At 43.0% G+C, this 23313-nt stretch overlaps 1 protein-coding gene across 3 annotated transcripts in view; it reads left to right on the top strand.

Moving 5' to 3' along the window:
• LOC111146849 (ArfGAP with SH3 domain, ankyrin repeat and PH domain 1) overlaps positions 1-23313 on the top strand; it is a 353910-nt gene that overhangs the window by 199363 nt on the left and 131234 nt on the right. For all 3 annotated transcript variants that reach the window (XM_022502557.1, XM_022502555.1, XM_022502556.1), the window contains one exon: positions 119-191. In XM_022502557.1, the coding sequence (XP_022358265.1) occupies positions 119-191 (73 nt within the window). The remainder of the gene's footprint in view (positions 1-118; positions 192-23313) is intronic.

Genomic DNA, 23313 nt, shown 5'->3' on the forward strand with positions numbered 1-23313 from the left:
TTCATAAATATGTCCGCTTGCTACCACTATGGTAATTCAACAAAATAAATGCCATTACAAATGAGTTTTAATTTGCCAAGTTTTCCAACATCTTTTCCCCACCGTTTTTGTCTTTTAGGCTCTAGACCAAGATAGAACAGCCTTGCAGAAAGTGAAGAAGTCTGTAAAAGCAATATATAATTCCGGTCAAGGTAAGTACTTACCAAGCAGACAGCATGAATTATATATAACGTCTGCTGTTTTCTCTGTTATCTGTAAGATGCTATGTTTATAGTAGACTTGGTACAAAAGGAAAAATCAGTAGGTCAAAGAAATTCAGCTTTTCTCTTTTTTCTCCATTTCTTCTCAGTCTACACAGATTACTGTTTCCAAAGTAAATCAGAACTGGAGTTGCAGTGGGCTTTAGTATACATTTAAAAACTTAGCAGGGCTACAGGGAATTTTGTCACAAGTGACGTAGGAGATGCGCAGCATCTCCTGTGTAGTTGGTCTGTCTCTAACTCAGTGGCCTGGGTAAGGCACAGAAGGATCTTTCTCTCTGCCGTGTTACCTATACACATTTGGAAATCAATATTGGTGCTGGGCATGGGAATGAGAGAAGGGGAAAGGGTAAGGTTGATCTGAGACCTGGAGGGACTTGCCAACCAGAGTCTATTCTTGTGGCTGAGGGCGTGCCTGGTAACCTGTATCATTGAATGTTTTAGCGGGATCAGGTGACGGTTGTCTTCTTGGCAACAAAAGTTTGTTTTCTGGGGATAAGAAGAAGTAAATCTAGTTAAGATAAATAATGGCTAACCACAGGAAACGGTAGGTTCTGTCGCCCCAGGGAAGGAGAAGAGAGGCTTGGAAATGTAAAATGAGTTTCAAGGTCTCTGACTCACATCTTTTGTTATCCTTGCTGCACGCCCTACAAGCTCACATACCCAGAGATAAGGTCTGAGAAAGCTGTTGTCTGTAGCCTGACAAACCCCGGAGGGGCTGGCAGCAGGAGTCCAACGGAAAGGGCACAGGCTTTGAAGTTGGACCTGTGTGGGTTTGTACCCTCACCCTGCCCCTCAGGAGCAATGTGACCTTAAGCTGGTTACTTCACTTTTTTGAACCTCCATCCTCTCTGTATAGCACAGATTGTGGTATTACTGTTGCTGAGGGGAGTTAATGAACTAATATCTGTAAAGAGCCTATCACCTCAGGGGAGTTCAGTAAATGCCATACATTCATATTTTATATAAATTTTATATTTTATTTATATTCATACTCGTAATTGTCATAAAATTTTGGAGTTGAAAGGAACATTGGAAAAAGATCGAGGGGCGCCTGGGTGGCTCAGTAGGTTAAAGCCTCTGCCTTCGGCTCAGGTCATGATCTCAGGGTCCTGGAATAGAGCCCCGCATCGGGCTCTCTGCTCGGCGGGGAGCCTGCATCCTCCTCTCTCTCTGCCTGCTTCTCTTCCTACTTGTGATCTCTGTCTGTCAAATAAATTAAATATTTTAAAAAAGAAAAAAAAAAAGATTGAGCTTCAGATACTTTATGGATCTCCCCTCCTTATCAGAGCTGGGAATCAGTAGTCTCAATAAGCTGGAAACCTAATTGTCTCTTGTCTTCTTCAAAGCCCTTGGGCCTAATTGGCAACCCATTCTGTATCATGGGTTCTTGATACCTCTCTCGTTTCTTTATATCCAAGAACACATAACTTCTAATTAAGATGGATAATTAGTTGATTGCCTACTTATGTAGTGATGTTTTAAATGTTTAAATATTTCGAATGTTTTAAGTCTTGGCCTAAATTATATAACTTCTCCCTTAGCTTCATTTTAATTTACTCCCAAAGTATGGTAGTCCCTTTCTAGATATTTGCAATTTGGAGAGAGGTGGGTGGAGCATAAAACTAGGAGGTGGCAAGAGGGAAAGATTCTGAGGTGCTGATACTGTTCTGTCTCTTGATTTGGGGATGATTACATAGTTAAGTCTGTTTTTTGATAATTCATCAAATGCTACACTTAAGATTGATGTACCTTTTTATGTGGTTGCAGTTATACTGTGCATCAGTGAAAGTATGTATAAAATTTATGTATAAGTGGCTTTATTGAAGCATTGATTGTGATCATCCAGATCTGTTTTGGAAAAACAAAAAACAGGCGCCTGGGTGGCTCAGTGGGTTAAGCCTCTGCCTTCGGCTCAGGTCATGATCTCAGGGTCCTGGGATTCAGCCCCGCATCGGGCTCTGCTCAGTGGGGAGCCTGCTTCCCCCTCTCTCTCTGCCTGCCTGCCTACTTGTGATCTCTCTCTCTCTCTCAAATTAATTAATTAATTAATTTTTAAAAAACCAAAAACAATGGGGATTTTTAAAATAAACAATAATATATCTATTTAATAGACTAAAGGACAGCTTTTATGAAAAGGAAACTTAGTATAGATCACTGACTTCATTGCTGCTTGTTAAAGTTAAGTAAATTACTTAACTTCTGTGAATCTTAAATTGCCTCACCATGAAATGAGAAAATAATCTCTAATTTGCAAAGTATCATATGGATAAATGAGGTAACATTTAAGGCCACTTAACAGACTTCCTGCCACATGACAGGTGCTTCACACATGGAAAGAATGACAGCTAGATCAGTGGCAAGGGTTTCTTCTCTGTGTTAATTCAGTCTTCTGCAAATAGCACTGGACCAGCCCAGTTTTCTAAAGAGCTTAATGAGCCATTAGCCGCCTTGGGAATGAGTGTCAGTTCTCCATAATGTTACAGTTTAGGCTTGAGGCTCTCAGCTTATGAGCCACAGAAGAGAGACCTCTGATTTGCAGCTGTGAGTGGCTGGCTACCTTATTTATCCTGCTAGTAGCTCCACGTAATTCCTTTTCCTCCGCTCGGAGTCTGCTCGAGACGCATCCCGTCTGTGTCCCGCAGTGGCCACAATCACGTCATTCAGCTGCTCACACAAGGCTCTTCTACTTGGTCGGGATGTGCTTCATCTGGTTCTTTAAAGGGCTTCCTTGGTCACCTCTGTCCTGGCATGGCAGGAGAGAGAGGCTGTCCCTGCATGTGCGAAAGATAGTGAGTTCAAGGAACGTGTGCGGTTTGGTTGCCTTTTCCTCCATGAGATTGTTCTTGCCTGGTGGATGGGGCGCACACCTGGCTGAGCAGTGACCACTCCCACCCCTAGCCGGGTTAGGGTTCTTCTGTGTGCTTGCCTTAGGTCTACTGTTTAATAGAGTAGCTTCTAGTCACATAATGGCTTTTTAAATTTATATTAATTAAAATCAAATCAGGTGGAAAATCCAGGTCCCCCAATCTCAGTGTTCACATTTTGAGTGCTCAGTAGCCACGTGTGACTGGCTGCTCTGGCATGGGACAGCACAGACGCAGGGCATTTCTGTCATCACAGGAAATTGTTTTGCTGCCGTAGGAGAACACATATCCCATTGTATTGTAACAGGTGACTGTTCCCTCTGGCCTTAGGCCAGCAAGTGCCAGCCCTGACTTTTCAATAGAATCACCTAAGAACACTTAAAACATGAACACAGGGGGTCCCTCAGGCCCACCTGCAAGCGTTCTTCTAGAGTGAGACCTAGGTATGGGGATTATAATAAAATGACTCCCCAGGTGATATGCAGCTAAATCGAGAACTGCTGCGCTGGCCCATGACCCATTTGATGAGGGCTGTTACTGTGTCTTTTACATTTATATCTTATGTATCTGTCACCATAGTTTATTAATTCACCAAGTATTTATTGAGCATCTGTTAACATGATACCGTTCTGGGGGTTGAGTATATTAGACAAATCAGACAGAATCTCTGCCTTCATGAATTTTACAGCTCAGTGGGAGAGATGGCTGTTAGATCACCAAACCAGAAAGGATTTAGGTTAGGTTTTTGGTTTTTTGTTTTGTTTTGGTTTGGTTTGGTTTTTTATTTGACAGAGAGAGGGAGAGAACACAAGCAGACGGAGTAGAAGGCAGAGGCAGAGGGAGAGGGAGAAGCAGGCTCCCTGCTGAGTTAGGGTCCTGACACGGGGCTCCATCCCCGGACCCTGGGATCATGACCTGAGCCAAAGGTAGTTGCTTAACCAACTGAGACACCCAGGAGGCCCCCCAGAAGGGATTTACACTTTAGATGCTGCAAAGCTTCCCAAGAGGGATCTGATACAGTGTGAAAGGGTGCTGAGTGGAACACCTCTCAGAAGACGTGGTGTTTGTTGGGTGTTGACTGTACTAAGCTAAGCGGAGCAGACCTCTGAGGTAGGTCCACCATCACCCCCAGTTTATAGATGGTGAGGCTGAAGCTTCACAAGCCAGGCGAACTTCTGCAGCAGTAGTGGAGCTCGACTCCAGCTTTGTACTCTCTACCTGTCTTCTACATGCCCTGTAGTGGGGGCTCAACGGATGTACAGTGCGTAGCTATATGGCAGCTGGATAGGTCTTGAGAAGCTCTCCATGAATAGCTGTTCAGTGTTTAATCGTGACTGCTTGTGAATGAATTGGTTCAATGTAACTTCCCAGCAGTGTAATCCTGGGATGACTTCAGTGGTTCCTGGAGAGGGGCCACAGTGGTTATCATGCCCATGGCTTGGAAGGGCCAGTAGTAGGGTGGGTGGGGACTCAGACCTCACAGACTGCAGGGACCTGATAGGGTTTCCTCCATCACCAATGAGTATAGTTTATGTGGGCAGCACTGTGACATTTAATTCTTAAAAAATAGATGAGTAAATCAGTGGTATTACCGATCTTTCCATGATACATGCTCAGTGGAATCTGGGTTATTCCCGTCCAAGGGCTTTTGGCCTCATCCAGAAAAGCCACAGAGGCTGAACCCTGGTATCTGTTTCCCACTGTGTTTTCATAATTTTCTTGTTTTCTCACAGTGCTTAAGTGACACGAAACCCATCTGATAAACTTTAAAGTTCTAAGAAGGATTTCTGTATTTCTGGTTTGAGATGACCAGCCAGCCTACTACCACCACCACCTACCCCACCAGATGATTTGAACATTGTATTTATTTGAGAGTGAGTGAGTAAGTGCGTGCACACAAATGAGTGGGGGCAGAGAAACAGAGTCCCCACTGAGCGAGGAACCTGAGGTTCCCAGGACCCTAGAATCATGACCTGAGCCAAAGGCAAACTTTTAACCCATTGAGCCACCCAGGCATTCCCTACCAGATGATTTGAGAGATGGTTGAGAAGGGTGAAGATTCTTGCTTTTACAATGTATTTATTAGGATTACACATAAGCTTTGTCAGTATGAATTGGAACACAGTATAATAGTAAAAAAATTTATCAGAAAGACAAGTTATCTCCCCAGAAGCCCTTTAGTTTGAAAATGGCTTAGGGATTTGTCTTTCTCATATGCCCCTGTGTCACATATGAGGACATTCAGAAACAAAACTGAATTCTGTGAACTGCTTGGATCAGTGGAAAATTTCCCAAGCTATTCAGCCTTCCTGTGTTGTTTCTATGTTTTGAAGTGTTGATGTTGCTACTCTGTGAAGTATATTGTCATTTAGAAAGTTTGCCTCAGTGTGTGTCCCTTCTTCCTCACCTCCCCCACTTCTCTGTTCCCTAATGTATGTTTAAAATAGCCAGTAGTTTCTTGAACACTAGAGATTTTAAAATATGTTGCAGTCTTTGACACTTTTTTCTTTCCAAAGACAGAACCTAATTCTCTCCTCATGAAATGTTGCCAGACTTACTACGTTCCTCTTATGAACGGAATGTGATAGAAGTGATACCATGAGATTTCCAAGACCAGTTCATAAAAGAGATCACTTACACCTGGGTCTCTCCACCCCCCTTTTTTTTTTAATTAAATAAGGACATTGCCTATTTAAGGATTTTATTTATTTATTTGACAGCGATCTCAAGTAGATGGAGAAGCAGACAGAGAGAGAGGGAAGCAGGCTCCCGCCGAGCAGAGAACCCGATGCGGGGCTCCATCCCAGGACCCTGAGATCATGACCTAAGCCGAAGGCAGAGGCTTAACCCACTAGCCACCCAGGTGCCCCGCCCTCCATCACTTTTTCTGGAGGAAGCCAGCCACCCTCTTTGAGAGGAGACCGTGAACCACGACTGAAGTGACTGCCGGCCCCAGTCATACCTCAGTTGCCTGCAGCCCTGATGACTTGCCACCTTGAGCTTTGTACAGGACCCTGGCTCAAAGCTGTAGACAAGGAATTCATAAGATTTCTGCCCTTGCATACACGGGCGTGTGCATGCAAATCCCAGGCTCAGTGGAAGTCAGTGTGAGTCTCTAGAGAAAGAGGAGCTCACTGCTTGTCAGTGCTGTTGAAAAAGCAAAGTGAAACATACCATATTTTTTATAAAATGAAAGAGGCATGTATTTCCTAGTATGCATGGGTGCACCACATTTATTGTTCTGTCAGTGATTTAGTTGAGTTGCATTTGTTAATCTTTTTGAACAGTTCTATTATTACATCCACATAAACTTTTCCTTGGGAGTAAAGACCAAGAATATTCCTGCTACTAGGTCTTTTCCTATGATAATTTTTTTTTCCACAAATCCAATGTGGATTTTATTATTAAATAGTGGCTTCCTTAAAATTCATGCCAAAATCTATTTGGAATACATTTTAGCTTATTAGTAACACATGGTGCCCCTAGAAATACATAACATTGTTAGTCTGAAAGTTGGGACTCTTTAAATCCTTTAATTTTAGTGAATAAAAAAAAAAACCTGACAGTAGTTTGTAATTTGATTGCAAGCATATGATACGGAAGTCTTATTTCCAAAATAGCACGCGATTGTCATAAACAGTCTATAACTTTTCACATTACAGAAAAAAGCAGTTTCCCTTTGCCTTCCCTCTTTTGGTTTAGAATTATGGAGCAAGTACTTTTAGAAGAACATTTGTGTTTTCTAAAGCAAAATTAATGTGTGATGTTCGCCCCAGATTTTCATTTTGTTAATTTATCTATTTTAAGAAATCGCCCCAAGTGTGTGACGAAATCTAAGATTTTCAAGGTAAGGTGCTAAATTCATCAGTGGTAGGAAAATGAATGGATTTGTATACAAGTAAGTTCATTTTAGCTCTTTTAGTTAACATTTTGTCAAATTTAAAAGTATAGTAGGAAGTGAATTGTGACCAAAATTGATAAAGTAAGTTTGCTGTCTTACCATTGTATCATGTAATGGCATTTTTAGTCCTGTAGTATTCAGTGGGGAGAAAAAGGTTCCTAGAATTTTAATAGAAAGATGTGGAAGCATAAAATGTCAAAAGGTATATGCAAAAAGCACCTGGTCTGTGTTTAGGAAGTTTTATATATTTTTGCTGTTTTCTAAGTTTGTAGATTATGATCTGATTTTTGAAAAATTTTTTGAATTAAAGTAAACTTGTAGTGAAGAAATAATTTTAAGCCCTCAGAAGTAGAAGGCTTTAGATTGAAATTGTAAATACCTTTTAGTGGTGGTAGTGATTTAAGCAAAGTCTAAATAAATTACTGGGGCCTGCACACATTTTGCATTCGTGTGGGTCCATCATTACTCCTTAGGAGGTGAAAACAAGTTGAAATAATGATTTCCTTCAGAATGGTCAAGGAAGGAAGTTTTTTCTAAAAGGAAGTATACTTATCCAGGAGAATATTACTCCTCAAATTGTGAAGGGATAAAATAAGAGGAATTTTTAAAACTGCATTTAGAAAATTGAAGTCTCTTTCTAGAGTAATCTTAGAACTCTGGGCTGTTTAAGAAGTTCCAGTTTTCATATTCAAGCCATTGGCTGAAATACTCTGTTACTTAAAATCAGAGGCTATCTGGGTGTTGGCGGGGAGTGGAGGGGTGGTGCACAGATCTTGTTGGCCTGGAATGAGGGCTCTCAACTTTAAAATGCGTTAATTTTTTTATGATGTATGCACTCATTTTATGGGAGCATTCTTCATGAGAAATAAAGTCTTTTTTTTTTTAAGTTGTTTTTTTTTTTAATTGTCAGAGAGAGCATGAGTGGGGGCTAGGGAAGGAGTAGCAGGCAGAGAGAGAAGCAGGCACCCCGCTGAGCAAGGAGCCTGATACCTGATGTGGGGCTTGATCCCAGGGTCCTGGGATCGTGACCTGAGAGCTGAAGGCAGACATAACTGACTGAGCCACCCAGGCGTCCCAAAAAATTAAGTCATTAATAAAATTGGGAGTGCTCACTCAACAACCATTACCTTGGGTTTCTCTTAAAGCCTCAAGATGAAGAGCAAAAATACTCGGTTTTAAGGTAAATATTAAAACATGTCCTCTACCTTAATAGTCCATATTTTGTAGAAATAATGAATTGATGGGGCACCTGGGTGGCTCGGTAGGTGAAGCCTCTGCCTTCAGCTCAGGTTATGATTGCAGGGTCCTGGAAGCAAGCCCCACATCAGGCTCTCTGCTCAGCAGGGAGTCTGCTTCTCCCTCACCCTCTGCCTGATGCTACCCCTGCTGTGCTTTCTCTCTCTCTGTCAAATAAATAAAATCCTTAAAAAATTTTTAGAGTTGATAAATTACTACCGACCCTTGTGGGATGCCTACTCTGTGTCAGGTGCCGTATATACATTCACCACGTCACGTAGTTGTCTCAGCGGTCTCGTGTGCAAGACAGTATTACCCCCACTTTCAGGGTTTAAATCACTTACACAGCTATTAAGTTCAAATTTAAACTGGTTTAAATTATTTACACAGCTAGTAAGTAGCTACAAGGTTTGAAACATAGGTCTCCGCGATCTTACGGCTGCTGAGGCAGAATTGTCAGATTAGTGACAGTCAGAGGAGAGTGACTGCTGACCCAGGATGGGGCACAGAGGACTCAGAGAAAGGCAGAACTTGTGGGCTCTGTGCCTTGCGGTGCCTCACCCGTGCAGGGAGACAGACAAGTAAAACAAGCCGCAGTTCTATAGCAGGAAGGTACTAGACGGCTCTGTTACAAAGAGGAGCAGCTTTCTTGCTTTGAATACAAACCTGATGGAGCACCTGGCTGGCTCAGGCGCTCAGCTGGTTAAGCACCTGCCTTTGGCTCAGGTCTTGGTCCCCCGGATCCTGGGATCCAGCCCTGTGTCGGGCTCCCTGCTCAGTGAGGAGTCTGCTTGTCCCTCTCCCTCTGCCCCTCCCCCCAGCTCGTATGTGCTCTCCCTCCCTCTGAAATAAGCAAATAAAGCCTTATAAATAAACATACACACATACATACACACAAACCGGAGAGGGCACGGACTAACCACACAGTGTTTCTCCACCCTCACTCCTGTTACCAGGTGCTCTGTAACTGGCGTAATTTATGAATGAACAGTGAAGCCCACAAACCACGTATTCTCTGACAGAGACCACAGTGCCTCCCCCACAGCCTTAGCTGTGGACGTGTGGATATTGTGGAATAGGTCACACAGATTTGGGATCAAATACTGGCGTAGCCCGGGGGGCTGGTGGCTGGGAGCACTTTGTCGGAGAATACTTTGAGTCGTTGTTTCTTCATTTCTGCAGGTGGAAAAATAGTTTCCACCTCATGGGACGGTTGTGAAGCCTCACACAGGTAGTGTAGGCACCTGACTATCATGTCAGTGGTGAGTGCTTCATCTTGCTCAACTTGAAGCTTTCGGAGATAGAGGGAGAATCAGAACAAACCTAGTTTGTCATCTTCGATACACCACCACATAGATGTGTGTATGGTGCTTCTTACCCCCACTCCGCCTTGTTGTGAAAGTTGGGAAGAGCATACTTAAAATATTTAATATGATGCTGGGATATAGTAATCATCAGTGGTATTTAGTATAATTATAGCTGGTTGCAAAAATTCAGTCAACACTGGAAAAATTTTAGCCGGTATGTCTTTAAATTATTTATTCTTACATTCTTCCTTCTTTTTCTCTCTCGGATTCGAGTTGCATTTATGTCAGACTGCTTGATATTCTCCCCCAGGCCATTGAAATTTTATTTTTAATCTTTAAACTCCTTGTGTTTCCGTTTGGATAATTTCTGCTTTCCTGTTTCCAAGTCTCTTGCTCATTTCTTCCTCAGAATCCAGTCTGCCATTAGTCTTATCCAGTTAATTTTTATTTCAGATACTGTATTCTTTTAGTTCTTGAATTTCCATTTGGTCCTTTTTCAAAACTTCTGTCTTTCCTGAAGTTCTTCATCTCTTCGCCCATTTTATGCATCTTTTCCTATAGATCCCTGAACATATTTGTAATATTTATTTTGAAGTCCAACAACTAGGTTGTCTCTGCTTCTGTTTCTTTTGACTGGGTTCTTCTCTTTTGGTTTTTGACTACATTTTTCTGTTTCTTTGCATGTCTAGTAATTTCCGTCTGCATGGTAGACATTTGAATTGTATGACATAGAGACTCTGGATTCTTTTGTCTTCCTGTGAAGTGTGTGGTGTTTTATTCTAGTACGTGGTTAGATTTCTGGTGATGACCATCACCTTGATCTTAGGGTAGGTTTACTTTAGTTTTGCTCATAGTCCTTAGGATATAGCCCTTAGTCCTGCAGCACCATTCGTACTCCTACAGCACAGTCCATCTCGGCTTTCAGCCCAGAATGTTTACCAAGCCCTGCTAACTCTGTGGGATTTGAATTCCAGACTCTTCTCAGCGTTGGGAGGTTGCTGGAATCTGCTTAGCTCTTCACATGTTGCTTTCTGCTGGGCTTCTTGAAGTCTGCTGTTCAGGTCAGCCAAGGACTGGAATTGAGGGTTTCCTTTTCTGTGACTTCTTCCTTTCTGGGATGTTACCCCTCAATTTCCAGCTGCTGAAATAGTCCCAGACTCTGACCTCTGATGTCTCAGCTGAATAAAATGCCACTTTCTGCTTGAGCTCTGTTCTCCTTGCCCAGCGTGGACCGAAGTCTGCCCTTAGGAGAAAAGCCAGTTATGGTTTTTTCTTCTCTGGTATGGTTTACTTCCTTGAAGGGTGATCTCTGTTTCTACCTGCTTTTGTTTGCTCTCTAGGGGCTTTGAGTGGTTGTTTTTTATGTTTTGTCCATCATTCATATTTGTTATAAATAGGAACATTAGTCTGGTACAAGTCACTGTGTCAAATTATCAACTGCCAATCTTTAATTATAAAAATTATGTATGAGTAATTCATTTATTAAGATATAAGGGATTGACAAAACCCTCTTGTCTCACAGAGAGGTATTTTGTCATAATTAGACTTATAATGTATGACAGTATATTAAAGTGACTTAGAGGTATGTCTTTGGCTTAGGTTTTGGGTCACAAATACTTGAATATAGGGGCGCCTGGGTGGCTCAGTGGGTTAAAGCCTCTGCCTTCGGCTCAGATCATGATCTCAGGGTCCTGGGATCGAGCCCCACATCGGGCTCTCTGCTCAGCAGTGAGCCTGCTTCTCCCTCTCTCTCTGCCTGCCTCTCTGCCTACTTGTGATCTCTCTCTGTCAAATAAATAAATAAAATTTTTAGAAAAAAAAATACTTGAATATAGATAACAGATACTTTGTTTATTCGGTCAAAACTGTTTACAAAGTGTAGGAGAGGTGTGTGGCTGATTAAACCATAGGATGAGCAGTGATCCTTTGCATGCATTCTTGAACTTAATGGTTTATTGTAAACTAAGTGTATTTACCTTATAGTCATACTTTGAAGTATGTTTTAAAGTCTGCACGTATGGGAAGGGCACCTGGGTGGCTTGGTTAAGCATCCAACTCTTGATCTAAGGTCAGGTCTTGACCTCCAAGTTGTAAATTTAAGACCCACCTTGGGCTCCACACTGGACATGGAGCTTCCTTTAAAAAAAAAAAAAAAAAAAAAAAATGGCAAGGGCGCCTGGGTGTTCAGTTGTTGAAGCATCTGCCTTTGGCTCAGGTCAGGATCCCAGGGTCCCAGGATCAAGCCCCACATTGGGGCTGAGCAGGGAACCTGCTTCTCCCTTTCCCCTGGGTGGTGTTCCTTCTTTTGCTATCTCTCTCTCTCTGTCAAATAGATAAATAAAATCTTAAAAAAAACAAAGCCAAAAAAAAACCTCTCGGCTCTCAGCTCAGTGGGGAGTCTGCTTGAGATTCTCATTCTCCCTTTGCCCCTCCCTCCATACTTACACATCCTCGCTCTCTCTGTCTCTCTAGAATAAATAAATCTTTAAAAAGATAAAAAATGAAGTCTCCGCATATGAGGAGTAACGCATGGAGTCAAAATAAACCTTGAAAATCCTTGTATGGCTAATGAAGTACTCTTGAAATTATAACTCATTTGGTGTTTTTACACAGTATTGGCATTCTTTTCGGAACCGTGGTATTTAAAACACACACACACCACACCCCACATACACAGTCTTTCAGGCAGTTACCCTTAGCTCAGGGGGAAGCTCCCCCTGTGAACAGGTGAGGAAAGGGCAGATGGTACCATCCCTCCTGCTCCCAGACTGCTCTCTCATCATTGAGCGGGATGGGAGGGCACAAGGCTGTTTACATTGTTTTTGCTCCCTCTTTGCCTTGTTCTTCCAAATTCACTGAGTCTCACAAATTAAAGGCACAGCTGTGTGATACCATGTGGTTTTTGGTCCTTCCCAACTAATCCTTTGTACTGTTTCCATAAAGATTCAGTTTAGTGACTATCTAGTTTTCTTCATGGACCACCTTTCTGCCTTGAGCCGACCCTCCCTGACAGTTACCGCCAAGATTCTGCGGCCGGCCTCTGTCTTTCTGCCTTAGTCCAAGGCACATTTTGACCACGTTCTTGGATGGTTTACGTCTCATCAGACTGGGGTTGTGCTTCCCTGTATAATGACGTTGCAGTTAAACTATAGCGAAGAGTCTGGAGGAATGCCAGGGTCTCCCATTTTATTTCGTGTGTGGTATTCTCCCTCAGTTTGCTTAAATTCTGCCTCTCTCACACATGCTCCCCTGACCACGTGGAGTCTCCCCTGTGAGGCAGACCCACCACAGCTCTTTTCAAAGAAGGCCCCATCTTAAGGCAGCCATGCTCTGGGATAACGAAGCGGTCGTGCATGTGTTGGATTCCATTTGTGGTTTGGATGTGGACGTGAATTTTAAAGTGTCTGTCTCTAGGACTGGAAGTACTTTCCAGCCAACTATTTAGCCAGGAAGATAACTACTTATTGATTTTTCTGACGCCCTGCTTAGGTATGGAAATCAAGCAAGTTGTTATTGATTCTGAAGTGTTTTTCATGAATAATCAGCGCCTTAAGACAGAGTGATTGGGGGTTGATGGAGGATGACTTGCGTGGCCAGTTTGTCACCTGCACGCACGGCAACAGGGTGTTCTCGGATCTTCGTGTCTCCGAAAACGGATCGAACTTCTCCTTTTTCTTGATGGAGGGTTGCAGGGGCCTTGCCCTCTGCAACACTTGGGGCTGGGTTTTTGTTGTTGTTTTTTCTTAATGGCATTTTCTGTTTGTTTTTCTCATTGTAAAAGTATAGTTTATATTAAGATGGTTGCATTAGAAAATTCAAGTGAAAGAAGAAAATGCTTATCAGCCGCATTTCGTTCTTAAACTCCTTTTCATTGTGTGGATTCTGAATCATACATGGTGTTCCTAGGGGGCCCTGGGCACATTCGTGCGCTCTGCCGCCCTTGTTCTCTTGCCTGCCCACACTTGGGGCGATGCCTTTTCCAGGAGCCCTGGGGCAGAGACGCCTGTATTGCTGCAGTGTTTGGGGGTGTTGTTTGCTGCCTGCACAGGGAGGAGCAGGGGAGGCCTTCTGAAGGAGCACCGGCTCCCAGGCCACAGCACGGGGCTGTGATCTCCGCTCTGGCTGCGAGAAGCTGAGTGTTCCTTAGCAAGTCCTTTCATTTCTCCAGACCTCCGTTTTCTTCTCTGTGAGAAAGAGAAGATGATCCCTACCTTACCTATTGATGAAGTAGTTAGTGGTTATGAAATGAGACAAAGATTCTTTTGCAGTCTGCAAGGCACTGTGTATACCCTAAGGGGAGCCCGTGGGGTCCAGCAAAGAGTGCCTTTTTCAGGGGCACTTGGGTGGCTCCATTGGTTGAGCATCCGACTCTGATTTCGGCTCAGGTCGTGATCTCAGGGTCATGAGACAGAGCCTCACATCGCTCCACTCTCAGTGCGGAGTCTGCTCATCCTTCTCCCTCTGCTCCTCCCCCTGCTCACACTGCCTCTCTCTCAAATAAATAAATGAGTCTTAAACCACACAAAACAAAAAAAAAATGCCTTTCTCCAGACACCAACCAGAGAGGCCTACTTGCCCATTTCGGTCTCTTTTCTACTGTGTGCTTTTGCCTTCCCTCGGACTCTCCACGCTGCACCTCTTGAGGGCAAGAAGCCTTGTCTTTAGATTCAGCTGACTTTCCTCCCTGATCCTTACTATTCTGGGGTCATCGATCTCTTTACAGTTGGAGAACAACAGACCCTCTCTGAATTATTAAAAACTTGCAAGGCAGAATTTTTCAGTTAGTTTTAGGAGTTTTTGGAAGCCCTAAAGTTGAGGTCAGAAGCATTGATTAATTCAAATAGTACCTTAGTATGTAGAATATGCATATAACATATACCGTAATAAAAAATAAATGTTTTTAAAAATAAATATTGGAAATGTATGCTTTGAAATATTTTACCAACAGGTGTAGTTGATCACAAATAGTCTGGAGAGCACCAGTCTAGAGACACCTGTGCGGTCAGGTGGTCAGGTCCTATCCTAGCCTCCCTCAAGGACCCAGTGAACTTTCAGTTGATCTCGAATAATTTAACATATAATTTTTAACCCAAGAAGCTGAAGCTCAGAAGGAGTGAGGCTGCAAACTTAAAGACCTACATAACCTTTCTATCACAGGGTAGGTGCTTAATGAAAGTTTGTGAATTAATTGTGAAATGTAGGGCCATATTTTTAAATTACACCTATTTACAAAAAGCTCAGCTCCTTCAGATGGTGGGCAGTCAGCTGTAGAAGGCACAAATAGGAGAGGAATGGTTGTCTTCTTCCTAGCTTTTCTTCGGGGGCAGATCTCAAAGCATGAACATTACCCGGAGAGCCATGAGCAAAGCCGTGTGATGGGATTTTATCTGTCAGGTAGGAGGCCTTCGTGAGAGGGCATTGCTGCCCCTGCTGAAAGGGAGTGATGCTCAAGAGCCGTTTAAATGCTGAGTAATAGCCTTGTGGAACGCTTAAATGCTGAGTAATAGCCTTGTGGAACGCTGCACGCATCCTGTCTTGGGGCTCTGCTAGGTAATGGATTTGTCAGTTGTTGCGGAAATGGGAGTTTGCACTGAGTTTCCAGATAACACCCTTGGGGCTGGAGCAGATTCTTGCAGAGGCTTGGCTAGAATTTTGAAAGAACAAATCCAAATTCACAATGACCTTGAAAAATCAGAGGAATGAGTCATCCTGAGTGGCATGGAGAAAGGCAATTAAAAAAAACCCTTTCTGCCTTTAAGGATGTTGCTTTTAATCTTAGTAAGTATGTACCCAGTGGTGGTGGGAAAAGAAGAGGAAATAGGGGCCCAGGGAAGTGAAATAACTTGCTTATAACCCAGGGGCAGAGGCAGAGGGACAAGCAGAACCCCACTGAACAGAGACCCCAATGTGGGGCTGGAACCCAGGACCCCGGGATTATGACCTGAGCCGAAGGCAGACACTTAACTGACTGAGCCACTCAGGCACCCCAACTCTTCATTCTTCAGGGTGTTGCTCAGGTGTCCTCTCTTAGGAAACCTCACTGGCTATGTCCAGATTTTGTCCATGTGTTCATTTATTTATCAGATACTACATGGTGCCTACAAGACACTGTGTTAAATAAGCAATATATTTTCATGCAGAGGACAGAAAATAAAATGCATCGCTGATGGGTAAAGTAAGTACTCAAAAGAGAACAAAACTAAACGAAATAGAAGGCTCAGGAACTTTTGTTAACGTTAAAATCCTTCCTCGTGCTATGTAAAAGAGATATATTAGGTTGAATTAAAGCTTTCAGTGTTTTGTTTTTTTTTTTTAATATTAAATCCTAGAAGATTTGGGAACATAAGCTAGGTAGGAATCCCAAAATCTTTTGGGTAAAGACTAGTATGTTTGACGACATGAAATGTAAAAAGTTCTGTGTGGTAAAGGACACTGTAAACCAAGTGAGGAGACAAATGGGAGAAAATGTTTGCGGCACATAGTACAACAGATTGCTGTCCCTTCTGCAGGAAGTCTCCCTACAGATTGACAGGGAGAAGACAGGCAATGGAAACCAACAGGCAGGAAAGGAAATGTGAATGGACAATAAAATAAGCCAAATACTCGGACTTACTGTATAGGCCAGTTTTTCACGTCCTTGTGGCAAGAATTAAGAACAGTAACATCTATGTGCTAGTCTGGCATTAGGGAAACACACTCTTCTGTTTGTCTTGCTGTTGGGTCTGTGCATTCCTGCCAACAGCCTCTTTGGGAACATAGCAGTAGTAATTAAAATTTGAAGTGCGCACCCTACCCCCTAACAATTCTACTTTTTTGAATATATCTTTTCAGAGATAAAGTGACAGCATGTAAGCACTTATGGATAGAAATATTTATTGCAGTGTTGTCTTTGGTAGCAGACAGTGTGGGAGTCTCACAGGGAGCTAGTTCTCCAAGTCATGGTGGAGTTTACTGTGGAATATAATGACAGTTAAAATAATGAATTAGGGGGCACCTGGGTGGCTCAGTCAGTTAAGCATCTGCCTTCGGCTCAGTCATGATCTCTAGGGTCCTGGGATTGAGCCTTGCATTTGAGGAGCCTGCTTCTCCTTCTCCCCCTCCCCTCCCACTGCCCACCACCTGCTCATGCACTCTGTCTCTTTCAAATAAATCTTTTAAAGAAAAAAAAATCATACTTGGTTTTTTTAAAGTAAGAAAAGGGGAGGAGACCCATTATATATGTATGTTTTTTTTAAGTATAGAGAAAGCTTTGCTGAAATTATTAATACATCACATTATTAACTTTGCTTATTTCAAGGAGGGTACTGGAGAATGGGAAAGGAAATGATCGTTTTTATCTTTATATATCTCCGTCTTAGTGTATGAATTATTTTTGTAATTTTAAAAACAAATGGAATTAAAAATTTGAAGGGTGCTTAGTGCTTCACAGTATGTATAGGCTCGTATAAGAGAATTTATCACTTCGCCCTCTATGCCAGCACTATAATTTATGACACATATTACATGGCTTTATTATCACAGTTAGAGCTCATTGTATTTTATATGCCTGGCCCATGGCCAATACTCTGTATATTCCGAAGGAAGGAAAAAGGACTTACTCCAGGAGACTTTACTACATGCGTTGAGCATTTGAGCACTGTTGGGAACTTGGACATTGCAAGAGGCTGAGGACCAAGTTAATGGCAAGCTTGGCTGAGAAGTTACACTTACCTTTGATCTTGGATGAGGCAGGTTGAGGCTTGGGATTGTGACGGAGCAAGGTGGCCCAGAGAACCTGGGGGGATTGTGAGGCTGCAGCGCAGGGATGCTTGTGCCCAGGCTGTGCTCCAGAAGAGTTCTCTGAGCGCTGGAGCCTGAGATGATAAACACAGTTGCGCTGGACTCTGGACCCAGAGGTGACTTAAAAAGAGACACAGGGAGAGAAGCTGGGCTGCCAGGAGGAACTTCCTTTAAGGTTAAAATCCTTCCTCATGCTAGATAAAAGATATATTAGGTTGAATTAAAACTTTCAGTGTTGTTGTTGTTATTGTTTTTAAAATACTGAATCCTAGAAGATTTGGGAACATAAGCTGGGTAGGAATCCCAAAAGTCTTTTGGGTAAAGACTGGTATGTTTGACGACATGAAATGTAAAAAGTTCTGTGTGGCAAACGACATTGTATGGGAAGTTACAGAAGTGAGACTCACTTTGGGGTGAGCGACAGTTCCTCCCATATCATGAATACCCACCTTAGGCCAGACACTGGAGGAGGCACACTGTAGGCTTTTCCCATCCTTTTCGCGCAGTGACCCTATTAAGGAGCATCACTGCGGTTGAGAAAGTGGAGTGTAAGATGAGGATCCAGATGGTCTGAGATCCACAGCTGGTAAATGGAAGACCTAGGATTTGATCGACAGTTGTCTTCTGTATCCTGGAACCCTCCAAGAAATACCATGATATTTAGATTATACCTGAATGTCCATTAACATCAGAACTTCAGCTCTTGGTCTCAGGGTGAATGAAAGTAATGAAGATATTTTTAGAGGCTTGCCATGTACTTTATAGATTATACATCTGTCACATTTTACATATGAAAACTGAGACCCAGGGACACCTGGGTGACTTAGTTAAGCATCTGCCTTCAGCTCAGGTCATGATCCCAGAGTCCTGGGATCCAGTCCCGCATCGGGCACCTTGGGAGCCTGCTTCTCCCTCGGCCCGCCGCTCCCCCTGTTTGTGCTTGCTTGCTCTCTGTTTCTGACAGGTAAATAAAATCTTGAAAGAAAGAAAGGAAGGGAGGGAAGGGAAGGAAAGGAAGAAAGAATGGAAAGAAAGGAAGAATGGAAAGAAAAGAAAAGAAGAAGGAGGGAGGGAGGAAGGAAGCCAAGACCCAGAAAAGTACCTTTTCCAAGGTCACAGATGGCCAGTCCGGACCAGAGGGAGTTTCAAACCCAGGTCTCTGTGCCACTTAGGCCATGTCCCTCCATCAGATGACGCCTCAGTAAACATTAGGCGGTGCTTGGTCAAGACGGGAGCTCTTGAAGATGGAGTTATTATGAATGCTTTCAAGGCTTTTCCTCATTAAATAGAAATAATCCTTCATGGTTTCATAATGTTCTCTGCTGCTGCTATTTTCCCAAAAGAGCTTTCACATTAATTATGACATCTTTACCTCTTAGCATTCAGCCTCAAGGAGTAGGCTGGGTGTAGGTATTATTAGACCTGTATTATAGATGAAATTAGGCCCCAGAGAGCCTTAGTCACCTGACCAGGTCACATGGTAGCGGCTGGAGCTAAGACCTAGATTTTCAGGTCCCTCAATCACTTGATATCTGACTCAAAAATAGCCGGGGTTCTATTCTAGGGGTTCCAGCACTTCCCCGAGCATAATGGTAAGAACACAGGCTCTACGGGCAGTGCCTGTGTCACCACTTAGCTGGGTGACCTTGGGCAGTCTGCTTCACTCCCTACACCAGGAAAATGGGGGTAAGAATAGCACGTCACCGTGAACATCAGATGAAGTAATGTAGGACAAAAGCACAGTTTATGGCCCTTTAAGCAATCAAAAGTGTAACTATAATTAATTATTCTAACAATTAATTGTTAACAAGTATTACTATTGTTATTATGTCATTATCATTGTTGAGAAACGAGGTCTGTCTTATTCCCCTTCATTTCTTAGTGTTAATCATTTAGTAAACCCGAAATAGGTATTGGTGGCATGAGTCGTGGCATCCTTGCTAGTCTTGGCTGAGTCTGTCCATGGAAAAGGATGGGTTTGGAATCCTGTGAGGGTAGGTTCCAATGTGGATTCACCAGCGAGCTTCACTTTTCTTATCTGTAAAACACTGCCCTGAAGGAGTTTTAGGATATTCAGTGTGAATATCCTAAAGTGTGAATATCCCCATCACAGAGCCGGTGCCTGAGAAGCAGCAGCCGTAATTATGGTCACAGAGTCAACAGTTGGGTTCACGGGCCAGTTGGGAAGTTTTGTGAAAGTTCCCTGGTTTGATAAGGCCTCCCACAGAGTGAGAATTAGGCAAACATCTGTCAGAGAAGGGCCTATTTACTATTTGCTGTGGTTCTGAAAATTCTAAGTAGGGTCTCACTGGAGGAGTATACAAGACATTTTTAAAGAATTTTGTTTTAAGATTTTTATTCATTTGAGAGAGAGCATGAGAGGGAGCACAAGCAGGGGGGAGGGTAGAAGGAGAGAGAGAGAAGCAGACTCCCCACTGAGCAGGGAACCTGATGTGGGACTCTATCCCAGGACCCAGAGATCATGTGTGACCTGAGCCAAAGGTGCACGCTTTACTGACTGAGCCACCCAGGAACCCCATTTTTGAAGAATATTATTAAAGAGGAGATTATGCTGAGTGAAATAAGTCAAGCAGAGAAAGTCAATTATCATATGGTTTCATTTACTTGTGGAACATAAGGAATAACATGGAGGACATTAGGGGGAGGAAGGAAAAAATGAAGGGGGGGTACTGGAGGGGGAGATGAACCATGAGAGACTGTGGACTCTAAGAAACAAACTGAGGGTTTTAGAGGGGTGGGGGGGAGGAAGGATGGGTGGGCCTGGTGGTGGGTATTAAGGAGGACATGTATTGCGTGGAGCACTGGATGTTGTACACGAAACAATGAATCTTGAAACACTACATCAAAAACTAATGACAATGTATGGTGACTAACATAACATTAAAAAAAAAGAAGAATTGAGGCACCTGGGTGGTTCAGTAGGTTGGGGCCTCTGCCTTCGGCTCAGGTCATGATCCCAGGGTCCTGGGATCGAGCCCCGCGTCAGGCTCTCCACTCCATGGGGAGCCTGCTTTCTCCCCTCTCTGCCTACTTGTGATCTCTGTGCGTCAGATAAATGAATAAAATCTTTTAAAAAAAGAAGAAGAATACAATTTTTTTTTTAAAAGAGTATTGAATTTTAAAGTATTCTCAGGGAACTTGTTAACTACTAGAACCTCGGAACATATACTCTGAGGGCTGTCCCTGACTTGGGAGTGTTGCTGGAAGCCTCTGTCACCAGCTGGAGGATGCCAGGCTGACTCCACCACAGTGGCCCCCACTGGGCGGCCTGGGGCTGTCATCCCTGTTGTCCTCATCATGAACATGTATTGAGCTTATCTTGCACTGTGCACTTGGCATGCAGTAACTTAATCTCCATAATACCTCCATGAGGTAAGTACCATTGTTTTGTCCATTTTACAGCGGGGAAAGATGAGGCTTAGGAAGGTAGTAAGGTATTTGACCAAAACACCATGCAGGTTTATTGATAGACCTGGGATTTGATTCTAGATCTTTCTCACTTTAGGTTGTGGGAGAGAATCCCCAGCTCTGAGATCTTAAAAAAACGTAAGAGTAAAATCCCGGTAGGAGCTGTGTGACCTCAGACTCATTTTTGCATCTAAATAATGAGGATGATAACAGTACTTATCTTCCAGTCCGATTAATAAGAGTGAATGAAGCAATGGACGTGAAGTGCTTAGCGCAGTGACTGGCATATACTGAGTACTCGACAAACTAGCTATTATCACTATTATTACTGAAATAGTAAATCACTGCTTTGGTATTGCTGTGGGGCTTAAATGTTGAAATGTATATAAAGGCCCTTTCAAGCTGCATGGAACATATTAGGTGATTAGTATCTGTTAGTCATCGCCCCCAAAGAAATGCTAGCAGTTGAAATCCTAAGTGGCCCTTTCTGGTTTGGCTGGTGAAATTATATTATTTTGTCCTTTTTTCAGAATTGAAAGGAGTCACCTAGCTCTTAGAATTGTCTTACATTCTGCAACAATACCATGAATGCCAGAAATTCCCTACAGATATTCGAAAAGCATGACTCTCTGATGGCTGGATCAGATTTCTCTCTTTCCTTGTTCTTTTCTTTTATCCAGCCTACTTTCCCCAGCACCGACTTTACCAGCTTCCCAAAGTCTGCTAGCACTTAGGTAGACTGAGGATCCTAAAACAGAGCTTATTCTGTTCCCTGAAAGGTGGTGATCAGGCCATTTTCTGCTTCATCAGCCCTTCTATTCAGTCACACCTGTATCTGTGACAGTGTTCCCCACCAAAGCCTTGTAGCTCTCTCTTCTTCGCCAAACCCTGAATTTACCTTCTGTTCATCCGCTCGCTGCACTCCGTCATAGGCCCCGCCCTGCGTCATAGGCCCCGCCCTCTGCCGCTGCCCTTGTGCTGTGCTCCACCAGAACCCTGTCTCCCTCCCCTCTGGGACTCTGCACCTGCTGAAAACTTGCCTGGTAAACCCTTCATTTGATACAAAGGGATGCATGTGTTTATAGAATTTTGCTAGTGAATTGTCACTGTTAGATTTGTAATATATGTTAAAAAAAAAACAAAACTTAAAACATGAGACATATGTTCCTGTGCTGTTTGATTTTAAATACATCTCCCTGATTTGTAACTAATCCCGGCCCTAAAAGTAATAGTGACTGATTTTTTTGGAGGCAGGTGCCACATGCCAAGTACTGTTTCAAGTACCTTACAGTTATTTCCCATTATTTCTGCCCTCAACAGGATTATTGGTACTGTCCCCAGATGTACCTCACTAAGCTATGATTTTTCATATATATCTACACTAAGAAATTTCACCCATATATACATATGTCCGATTAACATATACACACATGCTTATGCACATAAATATACGTGCTGACTGTATGGTTGTTCATTTATGAAATTAGCAAAACATGCAGGACCCATGACCTCACCTATACTTACTTACCAGTCTCCCCTTCCACCTCTCTGACGTCACATTTGATGTTCCACCTTCTCTTCCTTGAAGGGTTCTGGTGAGGGTTAAATATATTGTAAAAAGCACTTGGGGGGCGCCTGGGTGGCTCAGAGGGTTAAAGCCTCTGCCTTCAGCTCAAGTCATGATCCCAGGGTCCTGGGATCGAGCCCCACATCAGGCTCTCTCCTTGGTGGGGAGCCTGCTTCCTCCTCTCTCTGTCTGCCTGCCTCTCTGCCTACTTGTGATCTCTCTCTGTCGAATGAATAAATAAAATCTTAAAAAAAAAAAAAAATTGGGTCAGAGAAGGTTCTCAGCCAATGCCAGTGCTCCCTTCCTAAGGCCTGTCTCTGTCTTAGCCAAGTCTGTCTTATTTTTGGATGAGTCCATCATCTTGGATAGACTAAGAGCTTCTTGTAATTCTTTCTAAACTCTGTATGCCATTCCAAACTCAGGAGAGTGGTTTTGTTGAGGGAGGGAGGGAAGAGATTGGGGTTGGGGGAGAGAGGAAGCATTCTGTAACACTTTATTTCGTAAACTGGTTGGTGTGTACATGAGTGTGCATTCATCTAAAGAGTATGATAAATGTCATCTGAAGTATTTTCTAATTCCAAGCAAACAAACAAAAACTTTCTAACCTTATGTTTTACTAGAGACACTTCTTTGAACATAGTGAAACGGTCAACTGAATTGCTTTTTTGCTGGAGAGTGTCAGGTCTGGTGGGATTCACCCGGGTGAAGTGAGGCTGTTTGGCCTTAGACGGAAGGTATCAGGGATAATTCCAGTTTATGAGGAGATCAAACACGTGCATCCTGTCTGTCGAGCTGATGTGGCCTTTCTTTTGTGTTTTCCTGAGCCACTTCCCTCAGTTACTTGGGCAGTAACCAGAGCTGCATTTTATCTTTTTTAATATCTCAGCCTGAAATGCTGACATCCACTCTAGGCATCATGAATTTTTGATGCGGCGATGATAGGAAGGCTGCTGGGGCTCACTCCATT

Source organism: Enhydra lutris, unplaced genomic scaffold, assembly GCF_002288905.1.
Source record: "Enhydra lutris kenyoni isolate GAN:26980312 unplaced genomic scaffold, ASM228890v2 scaffoldscaffold14, whole genome shotgun sequence".
NCBI lineage: Eukaryota > Metazoa > Chordata > Mammalia > Carnivora > Mustelidae > Enhydra > Enhydra lutris.